Below are 22,883 nucleotides of genomic sequence, written 5' to 3'. Positions count from 1 at the left end.
ATTCCCTGTAAGGACAAAATTGGGTTGTGAGTCAATGACTTTCCAGAAACGAAATGAAATGAAAATGTTACACTGTCACGTTTGACATTACATTCCTATTGTGTAAAATAATTGTACTACCATACTCTATATGTGTATTTTAGTTTTATGATACGCACATTAGAGTCTCAGCTTTTATCTTTGCTGCTGTTACTGACTGAGGAATAGTCTTTCCTTCTTCCTAAATGTTAACCATGAACTTTAAACTGTCGATCGTTTAGTATTTCATAGTTTGACTATAGCTATAGATACTTAAACATCCTAACATAGTTGTATGTTTCTGTCCTGCAGTGATTCTAAATAACACAGAAACATACACCGCTGTAGAAGTGTGTCTACAACTGAAGCACCAGTCAGTTTCAAAGTGAGTTTGACATTTAAAGTTCAGCTTTAAACATATTTTATGTAACTTTATGTAACTCAGTATGTAAACATAGTGCATATTTCTAAACCAAGACAACTTTATGTTATCCATTCAGTTAAACATATAAAAAAAATGACCTATTGTTGTCCTAAATCTGTAATAAAGTTAGTTGTTACCTGAGGAGCGGTGCAGAGATGCTACAGTCGAGGTCTCCGTGGACGCACCTGACTGATTGAGGGAGGCTGCCGAGCTTCGCGCACAGGGGGCGGAGCCTCGTTCACTCAGCAGTCGACGTGTAACGTTCAAAGACTCTGAAGCTTGTTTCTCTTTTCAAAAGCAGAGACAGAACCCTTATTTCAAAGTTACTTTGGGAATCATTTTTAAATGATATTTGGTCCTGAAAACCTTAGAGACATGTTATCTAATCATGTTGTTTCCTTAGAAGACATAATATTGGCCTCAGTTTATACTGTAAGGAATCAACGTTATATATATAATATATATAATCTTATATACATAATATTGCTAAAACGAGGAGCTTCCTGTGTTGGTGAAAAATTAGTGAATGCATTTGGTACTTCTACACTGTACTGCTGTAAATCGCTAACAATAGGATGTCCAAAAAACCCCTTAAAACAGATCATATTTCTCCTACACTGGCACACATCTCCATTGACTCCCTGTAAAAAACAAGAATAGAATTTAAAATACTTCTCGTTACATATAAAGCACCTAATAATCAAGTTATTAAAGTAATATTATATTAATATAATTTAAGTAATTATCTTAAAGACATCATAGTTCCATATTTTCCCAGCAGAACTCTTCACTTACAGAGTGGTTCCTAGAGTTGAGACTGGGAGGCTCTAGCTCTCAAATTCCTCTCCTGAGAAGCCAGCTCCCAGGTCAGGTTTGGGAGGCAGACACCCTCTCTACATTTAAAACTAGGCTTTAAACCTTCCTCTTTGTTAAATCTTATAGCTCAATGTAAACCATCTCTTAGTTATGCTGCTACAGACTTAGTCTGCTGGGGGACCTACCTTGATACACTGAGCTCCCCTCCTCTCCTCTAATATGCCACCATTGCATGCAATTAACTTTGCGTCATCCTACTCCCCTCTTTGTCATTTGTGCTTCTTCGTCTCTCTTTTTCGTCTCTCTCCCTTCTTTCGTCATCTTTTAGAAAAGAGAGAAGAAACCTTGTACTGATCATGGGAGAGTTAATAATAATAATAATAATGAAATACTTTATTGATCCCCTTGGGGAAATTGTGGTTAGACAGCTGCCAGACAGTACATGTCAGCACTACTACAGAGTTTCAGTGTCTTGTCCAAGGACACCTCAGCAAGTAGCCAGGAGGAACCAGAAATCAAACCACTCACCCTGGGGTTCGTAGACGACTGCTCTACCACCTGAGCTACTGTTGAATCACCATAACAAGGTCTTCTCCATCACATCCCAAAGATTCTCAATGGGGTTAAGGTCTAGACTCTGAGGTGGTCAATCTATTTGTGAAAATCATGTGTCATGCTCCCGGAACGTCTATTTTCTTAACTGCTTGTCCACTAATGAGCCAGGGGAGTGCTGGACCCTATCCTAGGTGTCAAGGTGACAAGATGTGGGGTACACCATCAATTCATTGAATGATTAACCCAATTTTAATAGTTTCAGCAGTCTCCTTAGATGTTTTCTTTGCTTGATGCATGCCAATTATTTGACCCTTCTGAAACAGATTAACATCTTTTTGTCTATGTGTGTATCTTCAGACATGGTTGTTTAAGAAATGAGAAGCTACTCATTGCATCAATTAGGGTAAATAACTTGTTGCCAGCTGAAAAATAATGATCCATGTAGTAATTGTCCAATGGGAGACTCTAACCTAACTATTTGCATCGTTAAATCTAGGTGGTGACTTTTTTTGGACAGGCAGTATATGTTGTAAGGTCTTAAACCTTACCTTGTAAAGCAGGAGTGGCCAACCCTGGTCCTTTAGAGTCACAGTCCTGCTCTTGAGGACCAGGGTTGGCCACCCCTGTTGTAAAGTGTCTTGATATGACTTTTGTTGTGATTTGGCAGTATAAAAATTAAACAGAATTTAATTTAATTTATTATGAAATTTTAAGTGTAGGCTCAAGAGAGAGTTTGTTGTGCTTCCTTCTCTCTGTCTCCCTCTCTCTGTACTCCTCTGCAGGTATTCTTGGCCTTGGAACTACGTATATATGTCCAGAGTGCAGTTACTGGCCCTACCGACCTGACCAATGTTTTGCTGCTTGTTGTTGTTGTTTTTTGTTGCCTGCTGTTCTTTTCTCTCTCTTCTTTCCACTCACCCCAACCAGTTGAGGCAAATGTCCGTCCACCATGAGCCTGGTTCTGCTGGAGGTTTCTTCCTCTAAAGGGAGTTTTTCCTCTCCACTGTCACCTAGTGCTAGCTCAAGTGGGGTTGTTAGGTTTTCTATATAATTCTTTATACAATTATACTTTGTAAGGTCTTAAATCTTACACTGTAAAGTGCCTTGGTTTGACCCTTTCTTTTCAAAGTAAGTTATTGGAGTAAAATGGATTGAAATGTGTATCTAATGAAGTTAATCAAATCAAGTGGATATCAAAAAATAATTTAACTTTTTAATATAGTTTTGTAATTTTGCATACTGTGGAAAGAAGCATGGAAGCAAGTGAAACCTGTTTCACTGTTTATTTAAACCTGGCTATTGTTTTGAGACAGACTTGAAAAATGGTAAACCTAACCTTTAGCATGGGTTCAAATGATATATTTCTGTTTCTGTCTGGTCATACTGTGAATGAATTTTTTGTACAAAGTTCGCAATCCTTTTCATCATTCTGAAATGAATTTTTTCATGCATTGTAAATGTGTCAGTAAGACCACTTGGGAGATGACATTAGCTACAGTATGCCTTGTAAGGACAACTTGAATGGACTAAACAGAGTATATTCTAAATTGTGGTAATTAAACTTCTAATTAGAGTAGCTTAAGGTTTAAGTTAAGACTTTAGTACTTCATCATGCACTAGCAAAATGTTGGCTAATTGAAATTTTTCAACATTGATTGCAAATATGTTAAATTTGGAATAGACATGCAATGCAGCTGTTTTAAAAAGGTGCAAATAATGGATGTGAAATAATTTAAGCTATCCAGAAGGAATTCTGAAATAAAGTAAAAATGTACCCTTCTCAAACAAATTCAAGGAACACTTTGAAAACACCTCCTTTAGAAACATCAGATCTTAATGGGGAAAAAATCATGCAGGATATCTATACCGATAGGGACTGGGTAATGTGTTAATAAAAATGATCAACCTACAGAGGGCTAAATTCAAAGACACCATCAAAATCAAAGTAAAAAAATGCAGGTTAGACCATTTTGCTAAAATTTCATTGCAGAAACTCAAAACTGTAGTAGTTTGTATGGCCCCCACATGCTTGTGTATGCATGCCTCGCAATGTCAGGGCTCCTAAAGAGACAACGAAGTCCTGGGGTGGGAGATGAGGAGAAAAAAAATGTTAGTGGCCTTTACTTGTAAAACCATTCCTTTTTAGGGGTAATTACATTTTTGCATTTCATTGTTGCCCTTCTAGTTCACCTGTTGTTTATTTCATTAACACCAAAACACATGTAGTCAATAAAGTTTTTTCTATTTTGAAACATTTTAAATGCAAACATTAGAGACTGCACTTTACTTTGCCTATGCATAGACAATGTATAAACAATGCATATGAAGAAGCAGTTAACAGGATAGGTCCAATATCGTGTTACTTTCTCTTGTGTACTGCAAATTTACATAGAGAATAATTACATATATTGAAGTACACAGATTTACAAACAAATGCTTGAATTAAAATCAATTAATTTGTGTTAATATGTTCCTATCCAAGCCTGCTTATAACTTTATGTCAGTTCAATTTTAAGCAGAATGTGTGTTACACCATGAATCATTCTAATTTAACAGAATAGTTAGTCAAAAAGATGAAGGGAAAATCATGTTTCATTTCATGAACTTTATTTTGTCTAGTGTAGACATTGAGTTTGACTTGCTCTAGAATGATAAACAACCAATACATTACACAAAATGCACAATCAAGCACAAATAGAAGGCTACATGCGCAAAGGGAGCAGCTGTGTCAGTACCACTGACGGCTGGACAGCTCCACTTCAGGCTAATCAACATTTTTTTTTTTTTTTTTTAGTAGTCTAGACACAAGTACGAACACCATAAGAAAGCAAGAACTAAAACACACTTTTCATAATTTAAATACATAAAAGGTATACTCAGAAAGACACACTTAGACAATAAAATGTTTAATGCTGAGACTTCAGAAACCCAAGTTCCGTGAAGGCAGTGCCCGTATATAAACACAAAGAGACGTCACTGACGTCACTTGGTGACGTCGTGTTGATTTTGAGCGGAGAAATAATTTATTTATAAACTGACGCAAGGGCGCTAAATCTAAAATAAACCGTGAATAAAATGTGAAAATACATAAATATTTTTGGTGAAGCAGCTGCACGCATGAAAGGTTCGATTATATTTGTCTTTAACACAATAAACTCGTTACGTTAGCATCAGGTAGCGTTAAATGGAAAGTGCAGGGGAAAATGACTTGCTAACACTGCCGGTCGGGCTAGCTACAGTTTAGCTAGTTAACGTGCTAACGTTAACTAACGCTACGTTAGCACGAACCTATACCCTATATCTAACGTTACTTGCAATTAATGTTTTATAACGATTTACTGCATTTCACTGCTCATGTAACTGTTGCGCTGTGGAGTTATATGCTGATCTTTAAGTTCAGTTGGCAGTGCGTAAACTACCATGGTAATATTAGCTTGCTAGGTTAAGTAGCACCACAAAGCTAACAGGGGGTTGCTTCTTTAGAACCTTGGTGCTATCCGGCTATGCTAGCATTCCTGGAAACAGTTTGGCCAACCTCGGGCTATTGACTTTTTGATTTGTTGACGCATATCTGGCTGTGTTATAAACGTTACATCGTAGGATTATGGCGCCCCGCATACAGCTGGAGAAAGCGGCTTGGCGTTGGGTGGAGACGGTGAAACCAGAAGAAATAGAGCAGGAGCATATCGAGCTAGCATATCGGGTCAATCTCCCGGCCTGCAAAAGAGGAACCTGTAGGTAAGATATCGGTATTTCTAAACAACATGCTTTTGCTTTGCTAGTGTGTGCCGGTAAAATGCCATTAGCAGAATTTAAATTTGATTCTATTTTGAAGGCTTAATAAGTAGCGCTACAGAGACAAGCTAATGCGCATCAAAAGTGATTTGTTTCCTTGTCTGTGAACAAGTCGTCATTGCTCGCAGAGCTGCTCTGTAACGTTAGACTTTGTATGAAAGGTCATGGAGATTGACTCCACTCTTTACATGTACATACCGTAAAATATCTTTAATATATACGATGATGTCTAGTAGGCGACAGATTCACCACTAATTGGTGTAGTTTAAAAGCAAGTGAACTTTATCTTACTCAGTTGTGTGTAAATTATAAAAGGGTGTGTATCTTTATGCAGTTGGATCACAGACAGATTTTGACGCTAGTTTGGTTTTCTCTGAAGAGAGTGATGCTAATGGATGTTATTTTCTCAAGCTGGTCATGCTGTAAGGACACTTTCTTTTGCAGGAGAAACTGCAGAGGGAATCCAAACTGCCTTGTAGGCATTGGTGAACAAGCGTGGTTGGGGGAGATAGATGAAAATGCTTTCCACAATATTGATGACCCAAATTCAGAACGAAGAGACAAGGTACTTTTGTTAAATTATCTGCACATAATGCAGTTTGTCTGCTCGCTGTCGTTCTTCCAATTATAGATTTGTTTTAGATGAACAGTTGAACTCCTGGAAGCTCACCCTACTTTTCTTTTTCTTGGTCTGTCCCCCTTCCAGAACACATTTGTTGGTCTGACTAATCTGGGTGCAACATGTTATGTCAACACATTCCTGCAAGTGTGGTTCCACAACCTAGAGCTACGTAGGAGCCTCTACCAGTGCCACAATTCCCGGGCACAGGAACATAACATTGCGTCTGGTACAGCAGAACTAACTACTAATACATTACTCAGACAAATGTTTAATAAATTCAACAAACAAACGGCAATTGTCCAGCAAGATAGTTTTCCTAACACACATTGTTGCTTATAATGATGTTATCCAAGTCAAGACCCACTTAGAGGTTGGCTGCTGTTCAAGCATGACTATGGCATGATTCTGCAAAGTCATACTTTTATTTTTTTAGATAGAAGCATTTCATCCTCTGAGGCAAATGTCTATATCTTTTTTAGATTACGAGCCTCAGTCCATCTGTGAGCATCTGCAGTATCTGTTCGCATTGCTGCAAAACAGCAACAGAAAGTACATAGATCCTTCAGGGCTGGTCAAAGCACTGGGCTTGGACACAGGCCAACAGCAGGTAAATCCCAATATGATAATGGAACATAATTGTGATATTTATTTTAGTATGGTCTAGGATTTCCTTATGTAGGTCTTTGCAGAGGTGTGCATTATTTCACCTTTCATGTTATCTATGTTTATAACATTTCTGTTGATTAACCAGGCAATTTATCAATTGCTAGATACAAGATTACACAGCATAATTAAGACATTGAATGGGAGTGGTTTTATTTTCAGGATGCCCAGGAGTTTTCAAAGCTTTTCTTGTCTTTGCTGGAGGACACACTGTCCAAGCAGAAGAACCCCAACGTGCAGAATGTTATCCAGCGGCAGTTCTGTGGACAGTTCTCCTATGTTACAGTGTAAGATCAAACCTGACACAAGTTTAAACATTATGTGTTCAATGTCAGTTCCTCAGAATGTCACAATTAGCATTTTGTTACCAGTGTGCCATAGTTAAGGCTAGGAGTAGGTTTCCGGTGACTCTCCTATTACCCTTTTTATTCTTGCCAAGTTTTTTTTTTTTTTTTTATCCCATCTACTATGAAGGCTTTATGTGAAAGCTGACTTATTTGCTTCATGCCCATGACTTGTTGTAAAATGTTCTTTGTTGATGACTTAATTAGACCATAGTCTGTCACCTTGGAGTCCCTACAAAAACACTGTTGACCTCAGCTGTAAGTGAGGTGTAAACCTTTGGCTCATTATTGTGAGCTGTATCAGCTAGTTAACCTTTGCGTATTTCACATAAAAATAAGTCAGTCATTCTTTGATTAATGGACACTTTTTAGACTGTGTCATAGTTAACTTGGTAATGCAAGAGAATGCAATAAAATACAAACAAATACAGGAATGTGCATATGCACTTTCTTTCATCAGATTTGTAAAAACGCACATCTGACTGGTCTCTAAACATCAGTCATTGTGGAAATGAGGGCCATAAATGGAAATAGGAAAACAGACAAATATCTGTTTGCAAATTAATACTACTGCCCAGTCCACCACTGTTTCGACATTACACGGGGATTCCTAACAGCACCAGAGAAGTAGTTACCATGCACAACCACCACTAACCATCTGAAAAATTATCAATTAATGATATGAAATAATGACATGAAAAAGAAACATAGAGCCCATAACCTATACAGTACATTGTTTTGTTTTTTTTTAATTAAGTCTAAGTGTGCATTTTACAGCTTACAAGGTGCAAGGCAAAGGCAGGGTAAGCATAAGGAGGTCTTGCCTAAGGCCTCCTACTGGAAAATAGGCCACAGCTGTGATTCGAACCTGGTCTTCCGCATTGAGGGCGGCAATGTTACCACTAAACCTTCGATTTTTGTTATATTTGAAAACTCAAAGGTAATGCAAAAATGATTCCAAAAACTAAATTTCTTTGGTGTTTTGGTTGAATCTGTTATTTTTTCTGCTCTTTTCTAGTTGTAACCAGTGTGAAAGATCATCTGCGCTGCCATCCCGATTCTACGAGCTGGAGCTGAACATTCAGGGTCACAAAAACCTTACAGAGTGTGTCACAGAGTTCCTGAAGGTAGATCAGTCATTCAATTGGTATAGTAGTCTATTACCTGAAACATCTGTCCCTTTTTGAATTAGATTTTCATGTATAGTTACTGAGGCTGAGAAAATGTCTTGATGTGTATATTTGTGTGTGTTCGTTCATCGGTCCCTTTTTGAATTAGATTTTCATGTATAGTTACTGAGGCTGAGAAAATGTCTTGACGTGTATATTTGTGTGTGTTCGTTCATAATGATCACCCCTCACACTCTTCCTCACTTTACAGGAGGAGAAGCTGGATGGGGAGAACCGCTACTTTTGTGAAAGCTGTCAAAGTAAACAGAATGCCACCCGTAGGATCAAACTACATAGCCTTCCTCCCACACTCAACTTGCAGCTCATGCGCTTTGTCTTTGATAGGTATGTAGAAAATCACTTAGTGTAGTAGTGTTGCATAAAAAGGCATAACATCAATAAATTATATGTTTTTGTCAAGACAATATACTGTCTATATTAAGTACTGGATTAATTAGTGATGCCATTGGTCTGTTTTCTGCTGGTGTGAGAACAGAGACTTATTGAACTGTGTTGTCTTCGCCAGACAAACAGGCCACAAGAAAAAGCTCAACACTTTTATCAGTTTTCCGGAGCAACTTGAGATGGGCCCTTTCCTGGAAGGAAAACAAGGTACTGTTAATTTCACTGCCTGCTAAAACTGAATTCTGATCCTTCTCAGGTATTTCTGACCATTTTGACTGAATGTCTTTCCAGACCAGAAGTGTGTTTATGAACTGAGTGCAGTGCTGATCCATCGGGGGATCAGTGCCTACTCAGGACACTACATCGCACATGTGAAGGATGCTCGCACTGGTGACTGGTACAAATTCAACGATGAGGAGATTGAGAAGATGGAAGGCAAGAAGCTACAGCTTGGCATTGAGGAGGACATTGGTGAGACTAGATTAATTAAATACACTTCATATTGTAAGACAGCTGAGATTTTCAGACATGTTTGTTGAAACGTGTGGTTGCCATGATGATGATGATGCTTTAAATATATCCACATTGTAAAAGTTGTTCTTCCTTTGTGGTCTCATTGGTCCTTAGCTGAGACGGTGAAATCTCAGACACGAAAGCCAAAGTGCAGTAAAGGGTACCACTGCTCCAGAAATGCCTACATGCTGGTGTATAAGGTCCAGGAAGAGAAGAGCTCAGATCCCTCCAGGAACATAGTTGATGTGCCAGGTGAGGAGAAGAATGTTCACATGAATTAAATGCCACTGTAAATTATTCTTTGTTTGCATCAAAAAATTTAAACTTGGCAGAAAAATCTTGTTTTTAAACTTGATTGGCAGTGACCAGTGAGCAGCCGATCACTCTGAGATATCCAATTATGTACCAATCACATTTATAAGCATCAGCTCCAGTTGCGCACCAGAGTGGTGATGCTAAATTTACGCTCTTTATTTGTGGAGCTGTTTGCCCGCCTTGTCCCCCAGCTCAAAGCTGTAATTCTTTGTCAGGCTTAGCCATGCTTTATGTGATGTGAGCGGTACTAGAGTGAAACTGGAGCAGGACGAAGGGCGAGCACAGTTGGAGAATTATAACAATAATAGATTAGTGTGCAGAATTGTTTACAGTCTGTCTCACTTTGACTAACTTTTAAATTTACAAAGCACTTTTATACAGAAAGCTTAATGTGTGTAAATTTGTCCCATCATTAAGATGCCTGTACATATATAAACAGAACTACAAGTTTTGTTGTGTTGTTTTTACACTGTTATTAGTGGCATGACATGGGTATCATGATATCCAGTGTGTTGGAAATGCAGTACATGCAGAAAATATTCACAGTATTTGCTTAACTTTTTCCACATTTAACTTTGTTACAGCCTTATTCCAAAATGGATTAAATTCATTATTTACCTAAAGAAATCTTACAAAAAATACCTCATAATGTCAAAGTGAAAGATGTCTGTCTGAAATCTTTGAAAATGTATTAAAATTTTAAAATATCACATGTGCATGTACATGCATCTTTAGCACCAATTACACACCTACACTGTACGTCCAAAAAAAAAGTCACCAGACCACAAACAGTCACTACTGCATAGAAGATTATATTTCAGCTGGCAACAAGATATTTAACCCTAATTGATGCATTGAGTAGCTTCTCATTTCCTAAACAACCGTGTTGGAAGACACATCCTGTGGTCGTGGAAAAGACGTTAATCTGTTTCAGAAGGGTTTGCTGAAACTACTAAAACTGAGTTAAGAACTGTCTCCCTGTTCCAGAGTATGCGCCCAAAGAAATGAGGTCTACTGACTACCTGAATATACTGATTGACCAGGTTATTCCTGGATTCATCTGGCTCAAATTCTGGAAGAGTGATTTTGGGGAGCATGACACATCATTTTACACATATGGATTGGCCACCACAGGGTCCAGACCTTAACCCCATTAAGAATTTTTGGGATGTGCTGGAGAAGACTTTGCAGTCGCAGCAGGAAAATTAATGCAACTCTGGGCACTATGTTGTGAAATTGCAGAAGCTTATCGAAACAATGCCACGGTGAATGTGTGCTGTAATCACTTGGGGTGGCTGTGGCTCAATAGTTAGAGCAGTTGACTGCCAATCATAGGATTGGTGGTTTGATTCCCGGCTGCCACGTCACATGCCAAAGTGTCGTTGGGCAAGATACTGAACCCCAAGTTGCCCCTGGTGAGTCAGGTCAGCTGCATAGCAGCTCTGCCATCGGTGTGTGTTTGTGTGTGTGTGTTTGTGTGTGTGTGAATGGGTGAATGAGACGCAGTGTAAAGTGCTTTGAGTACCAGCTAGGTAGAAAAGTGCTATATAAGTGCAGACCATTTACCATTTAATCAAAGCTAAAGGCAGTCCAACGAAATATTAGTGTGTGTTTTTTTTGTACGGCCAGTGTATTTTTGGACAGTTTCTCCCATTCTTCTTTGCAGTACCTCTCAAGCTCCATCCAGTTGGATGTGTACAGCCATTTTCAGATCTCTCCAGAGATGTTCAGTGGTCAGGTCAGGGCTCTGCCTGGACGACTCAGGGAAATTCACAGAGTTGTCCAGTAGGTGCTCCCTTTGTTATCTTGGCTGTGTGCTTAGGGTCATTGCCCTGTTGAAAAGTGAACCATCACCCCAGTCTGAGATCCAGAGCACTCTGGAATAGGTTTTCATCAAGGATGTCTCTGTGCATTGCTGCATTCATGTTTTTCTCAATCCTGACCAGTCTCCCCCTTCCTGTTGCTGAAAAACATTGTTTACTGTAGATATGATATAGCTTGCTGGCAAGGTGCTGAGAGGCGCCTCATTTCATCCAGACATGACGCTTGGCATTCAGGCCAAAGAATTCAATCTTTGTTTCGTCAGACCAGAGAATCTTGTTACTCATGGGTCCTGAGTCCTTCAGGTGCATTTCAGCAAACTTATACTGAAGAGTGGTTTCCATTTGGCCTCTCTACATTCCTAATTGATGGAGTGCTGCAGAGTTTGCTTTTTTTTTTTTATTATTATTATTTTTTCTAGCAAACATCTTTTGATTTTGTCATACTGTGGTATTTTTGAAGAATTTTGAGAAATTAAATTTTATCCATCTTAGAATAAGGCTGTAACATAACAAAATGTGAAAAAAAGGTAATGTTAGAAAAAATAAGTTAAAACAATGGACGAGTACATTTAGACCGGAATCTAACTTTAAGAAAATGTAATGCTTGCAAGTGAGCAGTAGTTACAATCACACAGAGCTTTGGAATGGGAGTGCTGCTGCTCGAGCAGGCAGACTCCCACGGGCCTCTTTATACTAGTACAGAAGACCTTGAATGTTTGGAAAGACAATGATGCATTAACATGTTTACATTCACACCTGCTTCATTAGAATGATGATATGTCCCTAAGGAGTATGTGGGGGTGAAGCACATTCAGTTCAAAAGATGGTGAAGCACAGTCTGCTCCAGGGCAGGATTATGCATCTACCAGTGTGATACAGTTGCAGTGTTATTGAACACAATCTGATTAAATACATGCAGTTTACTGAGATATGATGTGATTGGACAATGCAAAGGCATGATGCTATGCAGATTCATGTGTTGGATCATTTACTAATCAAATACAATTTCGATCTTTCATAAACTGCCCTTTTTTCACAAGTGCAAAAGTGTTCTCTGTTTTAACCTATAGTACAGTATACTTAATATACGGTACCTGAGGGGTATAAAATCAAGATAAGGGATTAAGATGGGATTTTCCAGTTATCCTGGCTGAATATATCCTGGACCTGGTTCTATAATAGCTAATCTTAATGTGTTGCATCATTTTAATTATCCTGCATTAAAATACTGCATTTAAATATACCTAGATTTTTATTGTCACAATAGGACTTTTGTTTTTTTATAATCATGTCGTAGTCGTTATTGTCAGGTTTATTCAGTACAGACAGTAAAACCTGTCAGCAGACGTTTCAGTTCACCTCATCTGTATATTGTGTTTTTTGTTCAGACATGAAGGATACATAGATAGATAGATTAAAAAACATTAGAGAGATGATGAAATAAGTACAAATGGATCAAATAAAGTTTATAGACTAGATAACCATAATCACATGCATAAATCAACCTAGATGGTTTACAGTAATTGTAATTTCCTGAGGAACATTCACTTTCACTGGTCAAAATTATGCAAAAGTGTGTAACTCTTAATTAGTGGAAATGACAACTAACTCCTTCAGTTTTAATTATGATGATATTAATAGATTACTGGTTATTAATTATTTCTGGGCTGATTCCACATTCACTCAGTCCATTGTCTGCCAGGCATTTTCTCTTTAATTATTGGAGACATACTGTACTTTCCTTTTTACATCTTTGTTTTACTTTTTATATGTCTCCATAAGAAGCTGTTGCTCAGTTGGTTAGAAGTTTTTCGTTTTTAATTTGTGATCAAAATATGTGGTGTATTTAAGAATATTGTGAACCTGCACCTATCCTGGCTATCAGCTACAGCTGACTTTACTTAGCTGCTTCTCCTTATTCCAACTTGGCAAATGTTGAACAGATTAAGTCAGGATGCTCTGATCAAATTTGGTCAAACCTGGCTTTTTCATTTATCCTGGATTTTTTAATCCTACTTTTGTGCAATACCCCCTTGATACTAAAGATAGACAAAAACTCTTGCTCATCGCTACTGAAGGTGAAGATGAGCCAAGGCCGTTGACGGAGTTGGACTAAGACTAAGGTCTGGTTAAGCATAATAACACAACTGGTTTTGCTGTGTCACCAACAAACTGACCACCTTCTTTTGCTGCCCTTATCAAACTGTTTGCCCATCATCTTGGCAACTCTCCCTGTTTCTCCTTCAGCACAGCATCATGTCTGATCATTCCAAAACATTGCTCAGACAAAGCTGAGTGTAGCTGTAAACATTAAGCTGTTGTATTGTTGGAAGAGCCTTTACTCTTCCAGTGTGATAGAATCTCCTAGGAAAAACTAGCCTAGTAGCTGGTCTCACAATAAATCACCAAAACCTTTTCACAAAAAAAATATTTTCTACCTTGTGCAAATTCACATTAATCAAATGCCTTGGCTATCTCCTGTACCTACTTAGCAACTGTTAAGTCAACTGCATGTTGCATTTTCTGATGGGATTTCTTTACTTCAGCGTTTCTTCAGAGGTTGGTGGACCAAGACAACCACAAATTTGAGGAGTGGTGCAGCGAGATGGCCGACATGAGAAAACAGAGTGTGGACAAGGGCAAAGCCAAGCACGAGGAGGTGAAGGAGCTCTATGAGCTTTTACCTGCAAAGGATGGTTAGTAACAACATTCCTCAATCACCCACAGACTCACTAAAGAGTACGCACATGTGCAGAATTGTTGAGGTTTTAGTCCAAGGAACTAGAAAGAGAACTAAAATCACAAACAATGTAATAAAGTGACAAAGTAGTGGGAAGAAGTGCCTAACTTTTACTACAGTTCCCCTTGATGTAGTAATACTCCTAATAAACTACAACATTTTACTGAATTATGATTTCTGCAGTGCAACTAATGTACACTCCCCTCCAAAAGTATTAGAAAAGTATGACCAATTCCTTTACTTTTGCTGTAAATTAAAAATATTTGGGTTTAATATCAAAATTTGAATATGAGACAAAAGATGAACATTTCAAACCGGTCCTCCTTGTGGTATAAACCCATCCATTTTTCATGAAGGAATTGGCCTTACTTTTCCAAAACACTTGGAAGGGGTTGGATGTTTATGTTGTTTATTTAAAACAAGTTGTTGATTTGATTTAATACAGTTTCCATATTTATCATGCATTCATATGAAGTCCTGTTTTTTGTTTATGTTTGATACATTTCTTTACTTTTCCTCCTCAGGTGATCCATACGAGTTTATCCCTCTGGACTGGCTAAAGAAATGGCTAGACGACTCCACTGCCACAAAAGAAATCGACAACTCTCTCTTCCTGTGTTGTCATAGTAAACTGCACCCAGACAAGGTGGGAGAGTCCAAGAGGGTCTCCCTCCAAGCTGCTGAGCTTCTCTACAAGCGCTATGGTGGAGGTCCAAGACTGGACAGTAAGTTTTGCCAGTGCTAAGGTCCCTTGCCAAATCATCAAGCCTCTGCCAAAGTGAATTTTATTACTTTCTTTCAACCGTTGTACAGGAGTAAGTATCACATTGGCTAGTTTACTATTCAAAATAATATCACATAAATATCAAATCAGTTGTATTTATGTACATTTTTTGCTTGAAGTTGTTATTTCATGGAGATTTGCAATCATGTTTTTGACAATGTAGAATTGAAATTGAAACTGAACAATGTTTTATAGGTTTTTATGGGTAGGAATTTGTCATCCTGATTTTCAGGATAATACATGCCTTTCACTACATTTACATACACTTGACCAGGTTACTCAGAGAAAGCAACTTTCTTGAGTAGTCGAGGAATTGAGCTTGCATCATAATCGTCATAAAGTAGCATCCCTTTATGACTTTGTGGTGTGTGTGTTTGTGTAGAGAGAGAGAAAAAGAGAGCAGAGACACAGCTGATACACATCGCAAACTGTCTGAATAAAAGAAATCCACAGTGTGAACTTTGATTTAAAATCAAGCCGCATCACTCTGTAATGATTTCTTTGTAACCATCTTTCTCATTCACTCTCCCTGACATGCTGCTCACACTCATACTAAGGAACATGAATGCGTTGCTTTACCATTGATAGCAAATGTACATGTGTGCACTGTTTTTAAAACTGTGGTTGACTGACTCTGATGGATCACAACCAACTATAGTTGACAAGAATATCACAAAAAAAAGAACAGCAAATAGAAATACTACTCACCAGTCTCAATAAATGTCTTTAAGCCTCACTGCTCCTAAAACCACAATATAACTTTGGTATGTTTGTGCAGACTTCTCTCTGTGTAGAGAGTGTGTTAGCCAGCGATGCAGAGTGCTGCGGCTGAAGAACCAACTCAATGAAGACTACAAGGAAGTCTCCAACCTGGTTAAGCGTGTGCTCAGGTAACCACACTCAATAGTGTACAGTGTGCAGTATAGTATTGCATTGTTTTTGCAATTATGACATCATTGCACAGAGAAAATATAACTTCCTTTATATAAATATGAAGGAAGTGAATTGGGGCATTTCAGAGGCATTCTAGTTACTCCATGAGAGATGATCCTAATTCATTATTTAGCATTGTGTGTGTACGTATATGCGTGTGTTTCTCTTAGTGGTGAGGGCTACTGGGTGGGAAAAGTATCACTACGTTCCTGGAGGCAGTTGGCTTTGGAACAGTTGGAGGAGGACGAACATGAAACCAAACACAGCAATGGACAAACCAATGGACGGGGACCACACACCAACAGCAGCAAAGGTACGAGGTCTTCTTCTGTCTGTTAATTCATTTCTCATTCATTGCAAACATCAATAAACACAGTAACTTGCTCCAAGGATACATAATTTCGACAGACAACTGCAGGCCCACTGAATTCAACCATCAATCCCTGCAGGTAGTGAGCATTAATATTCTATGTGTTTGATTGTAGAGTTCGGTCCAGAGCTCTCTGAGGGCAACGAGGATGAGATGAAGACGTTCAATGAAGATGTTGTCTGCAGTCATGGTACTGTCCCATCATTAGCATCTACAGTTGTTTAAGCTAAACCTTTTAACAATTACATTGTACATTTGTAAACAAAAGATGGATATTGTTACCATTGCTATGACATAAGATAAGATAAGATAAAGCTTTATTGTCATTGTACAGTCACACTTGGTACAACAGTACAACGAAATTGCGAATTCTACATAACTGTAGAATGTGGCTGTATTCTCCTCCTGCAGGGGGTCTGGGTATTCTGGAGACTGAACGGAAGCTGGTATCTTCTGAAGTTTGGACCAAGTTGAGGGCATACTTCCCTAAAGCCCCAGAATTCACACAAAACCAAGAGCCCTGTCAGCAGTGCCTGGTAAGTTAATGGTGTTGCACCAAACCATCACAGCCCACTTGTGTTTTTTCTTTTTGATTATATTCACAAATCTGCCTTGTTTTCTACAATATGTTTTCTAAACCTATATTAAAAGGTGTATTTGTGAAGGGGAACATGGGAATGTCAATGTTATGTCTACCACCACAGCACTTGATACAGCTTTTGTGTTTCTGTTCTTTGTATAAATTTGCTTCACATTCATATCCTGGCCAGTCACGTTTAATGACATTTCTCTCACTTGGTGTGTAATTCAATCTCTGAGGATGTGCACATGGGCTTCAATGGCTGTTTAGACAGTTGCATGTTAATGGGTTATAGAGTAGTAAGTATTAAACAACCCATAGTAATGGAAGCTGTACTCACCTAATAGAGGTAAAGATACATAGCAAAACCTAATTCAGGCTTTCCGTTTGTGTGCAAGGCTATTTGTTATCTGTCCAAGTCTGCAAGGGTTCAGGTGTGTGACCTCACACACATGCCAAACAAGTAAATTAAACATGCTTTTTTTCATGCATCATGGCTATGTACTGTTTGTTAATCTGACTTTTAAACTTTTGGGGGACATTTTTGCCTTATTAATATGTATGAGTAGCTCTAGCAATCTTATCAGATGCTGGTCATCCCTGTTGTAAGGCATTCAGGGACCATAGGGGGTGTAGCTCATGTGTGTCAGAAAAAAAGAACGAGACAAAATTTAAGGTAAGCTTTAAAGTAAGCTTTTCTTTCTTGTGTATCCAGACATTAGAACAGGAGGAAAAGGACAATGAAGCGGTCAGTAAGATGATGGCCCTGGACCAGAAGAACCAGCTGCTCAACCTTTTCCACGAGAAGAATCGGCCGACACTCACCAAGTGGCCTCAGGTAGACACACAACTAAGCACCACTGACTGCCTGTGTGCAGTGCCAGCTGTAGCTGAGTGCAAATGACATATACTGGAATGTGTATGAAGAATAGAAAAAATGTTGTGTGTGTGTGTTATACGGTATCAAGAAAAATTCAGTAAATCTTGTCTTGTCTTTCCAGGGCACAGATGTTCTTTACATAGTACCTCTGTATTTTGTGGATGAGTGGAGAAAATTCATCAGGTATGTTTGTTACAACAGTGATATAAACAAAATTATTATCTTACTCTTATTAGTTAATTACTAAAACTGAGCTGACCGGTCTCTAATACTTTATATTTATGACTGCCAGTGAAATTGTATGTCAGTAAATCTGTGGATGTTTTCCAGGAGGCCCACGAAATCCTCTCCAGTGTCCAATGTTGGCAACACTCTGCTGCTATGTCCGCACGGAGGCTTCATGTTTACCTACGACTCCCTGATCGACGGAGACGCACAACAGTGAGTTCTGTTTCTTTAGTTCTCCACAGGTTATGATAATTTAACAGCGGTCAAGTCAACTCTGTATGCATGTATAAATGCAACCTCTAATTAAACTGTACAGACTGCACTAATGAAAATAATGTACAGTATGATTGGAAACTGCTGTGGTCTCATGTTGTGCTGTTTGTCCTGCACAGTATAGCTCTGCTCTGGCCCAGCGAATGGGAAGTGATCAGCAGACTCTTCATTGTTGACCAACCAATTTCCATCCACTGCATTAAACAAAGTGGTTCCACTACTGAGTACACCACGCAGCCTGGTAAGCCTCTGTCCTCTAAAGAAGGGCAGCACAGCAGCATCGGCAGGTTGAGACAAAACATGTTAAGAGTTCAGTAAAAAAAGGATCTGATTTGAATTGTTATTTCAGCCCTGATACTGATCCTTTAAAATATGCCTCGAGCTGTTCTGATATTGGTGTTCAGTACTGACTCGGGACATTTCTGCTTAAAACTATACTCCACTCAAAATCTGCGTGTGAGTATGAAACACTACCTGCTTTTAGACTTACATGGTGGCTTTAAAAGGTGTGTGTCTTGTGCAAAGCCATTGGACAAAGTGAGTTATGCATTAAAAGTTGTTGTTTTGTCTTTTTTTATGATTCTGTGTAGAGTGTTGGGCTAACCTGTTTTGGCTTCTTAACATCCTTTGTTAACTTGATATTGATGTGGGTGTTTGTGTTAGATCTGTGTTGGGAGTGCAGAGAGGGCTTCCTTTTTCAGCAGCAGAGGGACCTAAGAGAGTACACTCAAGCAACCATCTACATCCGCAAAGTCGTAGAAGACCAGATGGTAGGTCAACCAAACCCTCATTCCTGTATTTACTCATGTAATCATTAAAGTAAGAGTGTTTAACTTGTTTTTACTTCGTCATAGATGCTAAAGGAAGCAGCTCCAGAGATGAATGCCAGCAGCTCAGAGGCAGAGGAGGAGAAAGAAGAACAACCAAAGGTGGATGGAGACAAGGACCCAGACTTCAGCCAAGTGAGTTCACTATATTACAGCAATAAACTAAGGGGTGATGGGACACATAAAAATCAACTGAGAGCTACCAGCAGCACTACCACAAATTTGTGGACAAACATCTTCTTTCCTTTTTCTGTTGAAAAACGCACCAGTAAATGTAAAAGCAGTAGAACTAAGTCACCTCATTGCTGTTGGTGCAAAGATGAGGAATAGAGCTATTGTCTGTGTTCATCTCTCGTACTTAATAAACGCACAATGTTCTTTCAGTCACAGGATGGAGCAAAGCGGCTCAAGCTGAGTGAGAGTGGCGCAGCAGCATCGGCAGCTGCTGTTCCTGTGACCAACATTACCAAACTAGGTGGGATCAGGAGAAGCACGCGGCACAGGAAGCTCAGAGGAGAGAAAGCACTCATTGTTTCAGCTAATCAGACACTTAAAGAGCTGAAAATACAGGCAAGGGCTCCAAATGACTGTATACAGTGCTGCGTGTAGGAACCAGACTGTTCATACAAAGCTAACTTTGCTGTGTTTGTGACCCTCTAGATTATGCACGCATTCTCTGTGGCTCCTTTTGACCAGAACCTCTCTATTAATGGAAAAAGTTTAACAGACGACTCGGCCACGCTGGGCAGTCTGGGCGTTATCCCAGAGAGCATCATCTGTCTGAAGGTAGCACCTGCTTGAATTTCTTGGTGACTGGAGACGTAGACATCTCAACCTCTGTAGCTTTGCTTGATTTGTCATCAGACTGTATTGACTGTGATCACAGACATGAATTTTATTGTTTCCTCACAGGCCGATGAGCCAATAGCAGACTATGCTGCAATGGATGATGTCTATCAGGGTAAGTGGTATTATCGTCATCTCCAGTACAACTGCTACATTTCCATTGTTGAAAAAACAGTTATACAAACAAGTTATCATAGTTATTGTTCTTTAATGGATATATCTTCCTTTACAGTGAGGATGCCGGAAGAGGGATTTAAAGGTGAGCATTCCTTTTATTTATTTAGTTAATAGTGTAGTGATGAAATTTATGTCAAGGGGTAGCAGCCTAATCAGACTGAATCTACTTGCTCTTGTATAAAAATTTCTGAAAAACTTATGAGTAGTTCCAAATTTAAAACCAGACTATAAACAGGGGCAGGAAAATAATGGGGGCAAAAGCCTCAGAATAGTATTTTTACTTGCTTCATTTCTTCCTGTGAAGATATTTGACCCCAGTTAAAAGTAGTATAGTAGTCATTAGGTTCACTTGAAATTAAGATTTTCTTTTGCTTACACTGAGCCTTTGGTAGATCCAGTTGCTCAGATCAGACAAACCAAACACTGGATCCAAACGAGGAAATGTTGTTTTACCTTGAATTTAGTGACATAATAGCATAGCACCACTTCAGCAATCACTTATCATAACTTGCCAAATATTTAGCAGCCAGCCAGTTTGCACTCATCAGTACTCATCTGTGCATCTGTATAAAACCGATTCCTTGACTGCTAATCTTTTTTTGCATGTCTTTCACTTTGTAACTGTACAACCTTCCCTGCAGGCACTGGGCTTCTCGGGCATTGAGGAAAGCTGTGCTGTAGCTATGCTTGAATTGGACGGATGACAGATAAAGATTTTAAAAAGCTTGAATTTGTCAAGTGTCCATATATAAATAAGTGCTTTAATTTGTTTATTTTACTTTTTGAGTAGGGTTTCTTTAATAAAACTGTGACTATGTTGCAAAGCCGCTGTTTTTCTCTACATAAGATTGCTGGCCTTTGGTATTTAAAGTTCCTAATCATTCTGAAGAACTATGTGTTAGTGCTTCTGCCTGAAAGATGGTTGAAGCTGAGTGGATGTATTGTATTCTGAGGCTTGGCTTCAGTGAAATTTTACTGTTGCTTATGAAAATGGGCTTTGTTTTTAACTATTTTAATATATGGCAATGATAAATTCAACACAGTGTCCTTTCTTTCCATTATGTGGAAGCTTGTGTTGAGTTTTCAGGTTTGCCAAAAGAATGCACGAGTAACTGTTAGGTATCACACATATAACTGCTCTTAAATGTTAGAACATTTATTACCTCTACAGAAAATCTATATCCATAATACTCCATGTATTACATAGCTGCACTGTGTGGATAGAGACGTTTCAGCTGTGTAAACCTCATCAGACGGAAATGACAACCAGAATGCAAGCAGTGATTTGTCCTGTTCTTTTCACAGTTATTTCTTATCGACAATAAAGTTATTTTCAAAGCAATCCTTTTCTGATATCCTTAAAATTAAATCTTTAAAAACTACCAGATTGAATGTGGAATTGGTGTTACTGTGTTTATTAGAGCATTTGGATTATTTTAGCTGTGTGAAGGCCAGTACATAATGTAATCACCAGGGGAAAGTGTTAGTGTTTTGACAGAATGAAGAAAAACTACAATATAATGCTTGAACTGCCCAACAATAAATACAAGAGCTGAAATGATTAGTCAGTTCATATGTAAAGAAAGTGAGTGGGGAAACTGCACTCCCATCCAAAAAGGTTACCACCTGAATTTAACTAGGCAAATGTGTAAGAGCCTCCCATTGGATAATTACTGCATGGATGATTTTTTTTCAAGTTGGCAACAAGTTATTTAACCGTAACTGATGCAGTGAGTAGCTTCTCATTCCTTAAACAACATGTCAGAAGACTACGGAGCCCCTTAAGGCTCACGGCGGTGACATTTTTGCAGAGCTACTTCTGCGATATATCTGGTCCATAGCGATTTCTTTTCATAGTATGGTCTGTATCATGCAGTAGATCCCCGCTGGCTGTGTCCACAGAGAGTGGGTTCACCGTCGGCAGTGGCTGCTGAGCAGCAAGTACCACTGTAACTCAGAGAGATGGAGACAGCTAACGGAGGGCATAACCGGAACTGCTGAGACCGACTGAGAAAAACTGTAGCTGGGATTATGATTGGGAAATCGCTGGTGATTGTTACTGCAGCCGTATCGGTCCAGCTGTTGTTGTTTTTGCTCAGCGTGTATTAACACTCTATGAACTACTCAATGGAGTTAAACAGCTGCAGATCAGCTGCAGCTACAGTGAATACCGCTGATCCCAGCTGTCCCTGGATGAAAGCGATGTACAGGCTGCAGCTCACTGTAGGTCTGAAATCTGAAACGGTCCTGTGGATTATGAATATGCTTCAGTTATGCTGCTGACTGTAGCTGTTAGTTCATGATGTTTAAACATCGATATTAAGTGATATTAGTGATTTTAAAGGAGTGATTAGCAATAAATGCATCTCATTTTGTCTATGTTCTCCTCTAATATATCCATTGTTGTGTAACAGCAGTGACAGCCTAACTTACACATAACTAGTCTGGACTTACTGTTTGGATCATACGGATTCATCGGTCTGACCCGTTATAGTCCAGTCTAATTACCTATATAACAGACCTATCTACCAGCTGGGATCGGCTCCGGCGACGCCACCAAAACAGTGTTTTACGCAACCTGATTTGGGCATATTGCAGCACTGTGGCAAGATGGATATAGTTAGTTAACGAAGCCTATAAGCAGCACCGCTGAGACTGATTAAACAGCTGATGATAGTTGAACACTGAATTACTCAGTAGAGTTACCCAGAGTGGCAGATCCCCTGAAGATACAGTGAACTGTCGGTCACCGGGATGCTGGACCCGATCCCAGTGGTCCGACT

At 39.0% G+C, this 22,883-nt stretch overlaps 1 protein-coding gene across 3 annotated transcripts; it reads left to right on the top strand.

The window, feature by feature from the left end:
• The first annotated feature begins 4,783 nt into the window (after positions 1-4,783).
• usp48 (ubiquitin specific peptidase 48) lies at positions 4,784-21,442 on the top strand. 3 transcript variants are annotated; one of them, XM_026344642.2, is made up of 28 exons: positions 4,785-4,937; positions 5,414-5,551; positions 6,053-6,173; positions 6,315-6,456; positions 6,710-6,837; positions 7,056-7,180; positions 8,256-8,364; positions 8,618-8,751; positions 8,933-9,018; positions 9,103-9,282; positions 9,439-9,576; positions 14,009-14,158; positions 14,727-14,927; positions 15,765-15,876; positions 16,090-16,232; positions 16,405-16,479; positions 16,701-16,825; positions 17,585-17,707; positions 17,871-17,932; positions 18,080-18,190; positions 18,370-18,491; positions 18,914-19,020; positions 19,105-19,212; positions 19,462-19,647; positions 19,738-19,863; positions 19,990-20,038; positions 20,156-20,182; positions 20,742-21,442. In XM_026344642.2, exons 2-28 carry the CDS (start codon positions 5,418-5,420, stop codon positions 20,762-20,764), a joined length of 3,147 nt encoding a protein of 1,048 aa, XP_026200427.1. In that variant the 5' UTR covers positions 4,785-4,937; positions 5,414-5,417; the 3' UTR covers positions 20,765-21,442. The 3 variants fall into 3 exon arrangements, 2 of the variants coding, with proteins under 2 accessions (XP_026200427.1, XP_026200428.1); XM_026344643.2 differs by lacking the exon at positions 4,785-4,937 and having other exon boundaries at positions 4,991-5,551; XR_003297810.2 differs by lacking the exons at positions 19,105-19,212; positions 19,462-19,647; positions 19,738-19,863; ... (1 more) ...; positions 20,156-20,182; positions 20,742-21,442 and having other exon boundaries at positions 4,784-4,937; positions 18,375-18,491.
• The last annotated feature ends 1,441 nt before the right edge of the window (positions 21,443-22,883 follow it).

This window comes from Anabas testudineus, chromosome 5, assembly GCF_900324465.2.
Source record: "Anabas testudineus chromosome 5, fAnaTes1.2, whole genome shotgun sequence".
NCBI lineage: Eukaryota > Metazoa > Chordata > Actinopteri > Anabantiformes > Anabantidae > Anabas > Anabas testudineus.
This window is presented reverse-complemented; position numbering and strand designations above follow the sequence as displayed.

Coding starts and splice junctions, on each gene's coding strand:
- usp48 (XM_026344642.2), top strand. CDS start 5,418: ATGGCGCCCCGCATACAGCTGGAGAAAGCGGCTTGGCGTTGGGTGGAG. Junction 8,365..8,617: donor GTGTCACAGAGTTCCTGAAG/GTAGATCAGTCA, acceptor CTCACTTTACAG/GAGGAGAAGCTGGATGGGGA. Junction 15,877..16,089: donor CTGGTTAAGCGTGTGCTCAG/GTAACCACACTC, acceptor TGTTTCTCTTAG/TGGTGAGGGCTACTGGGTGG.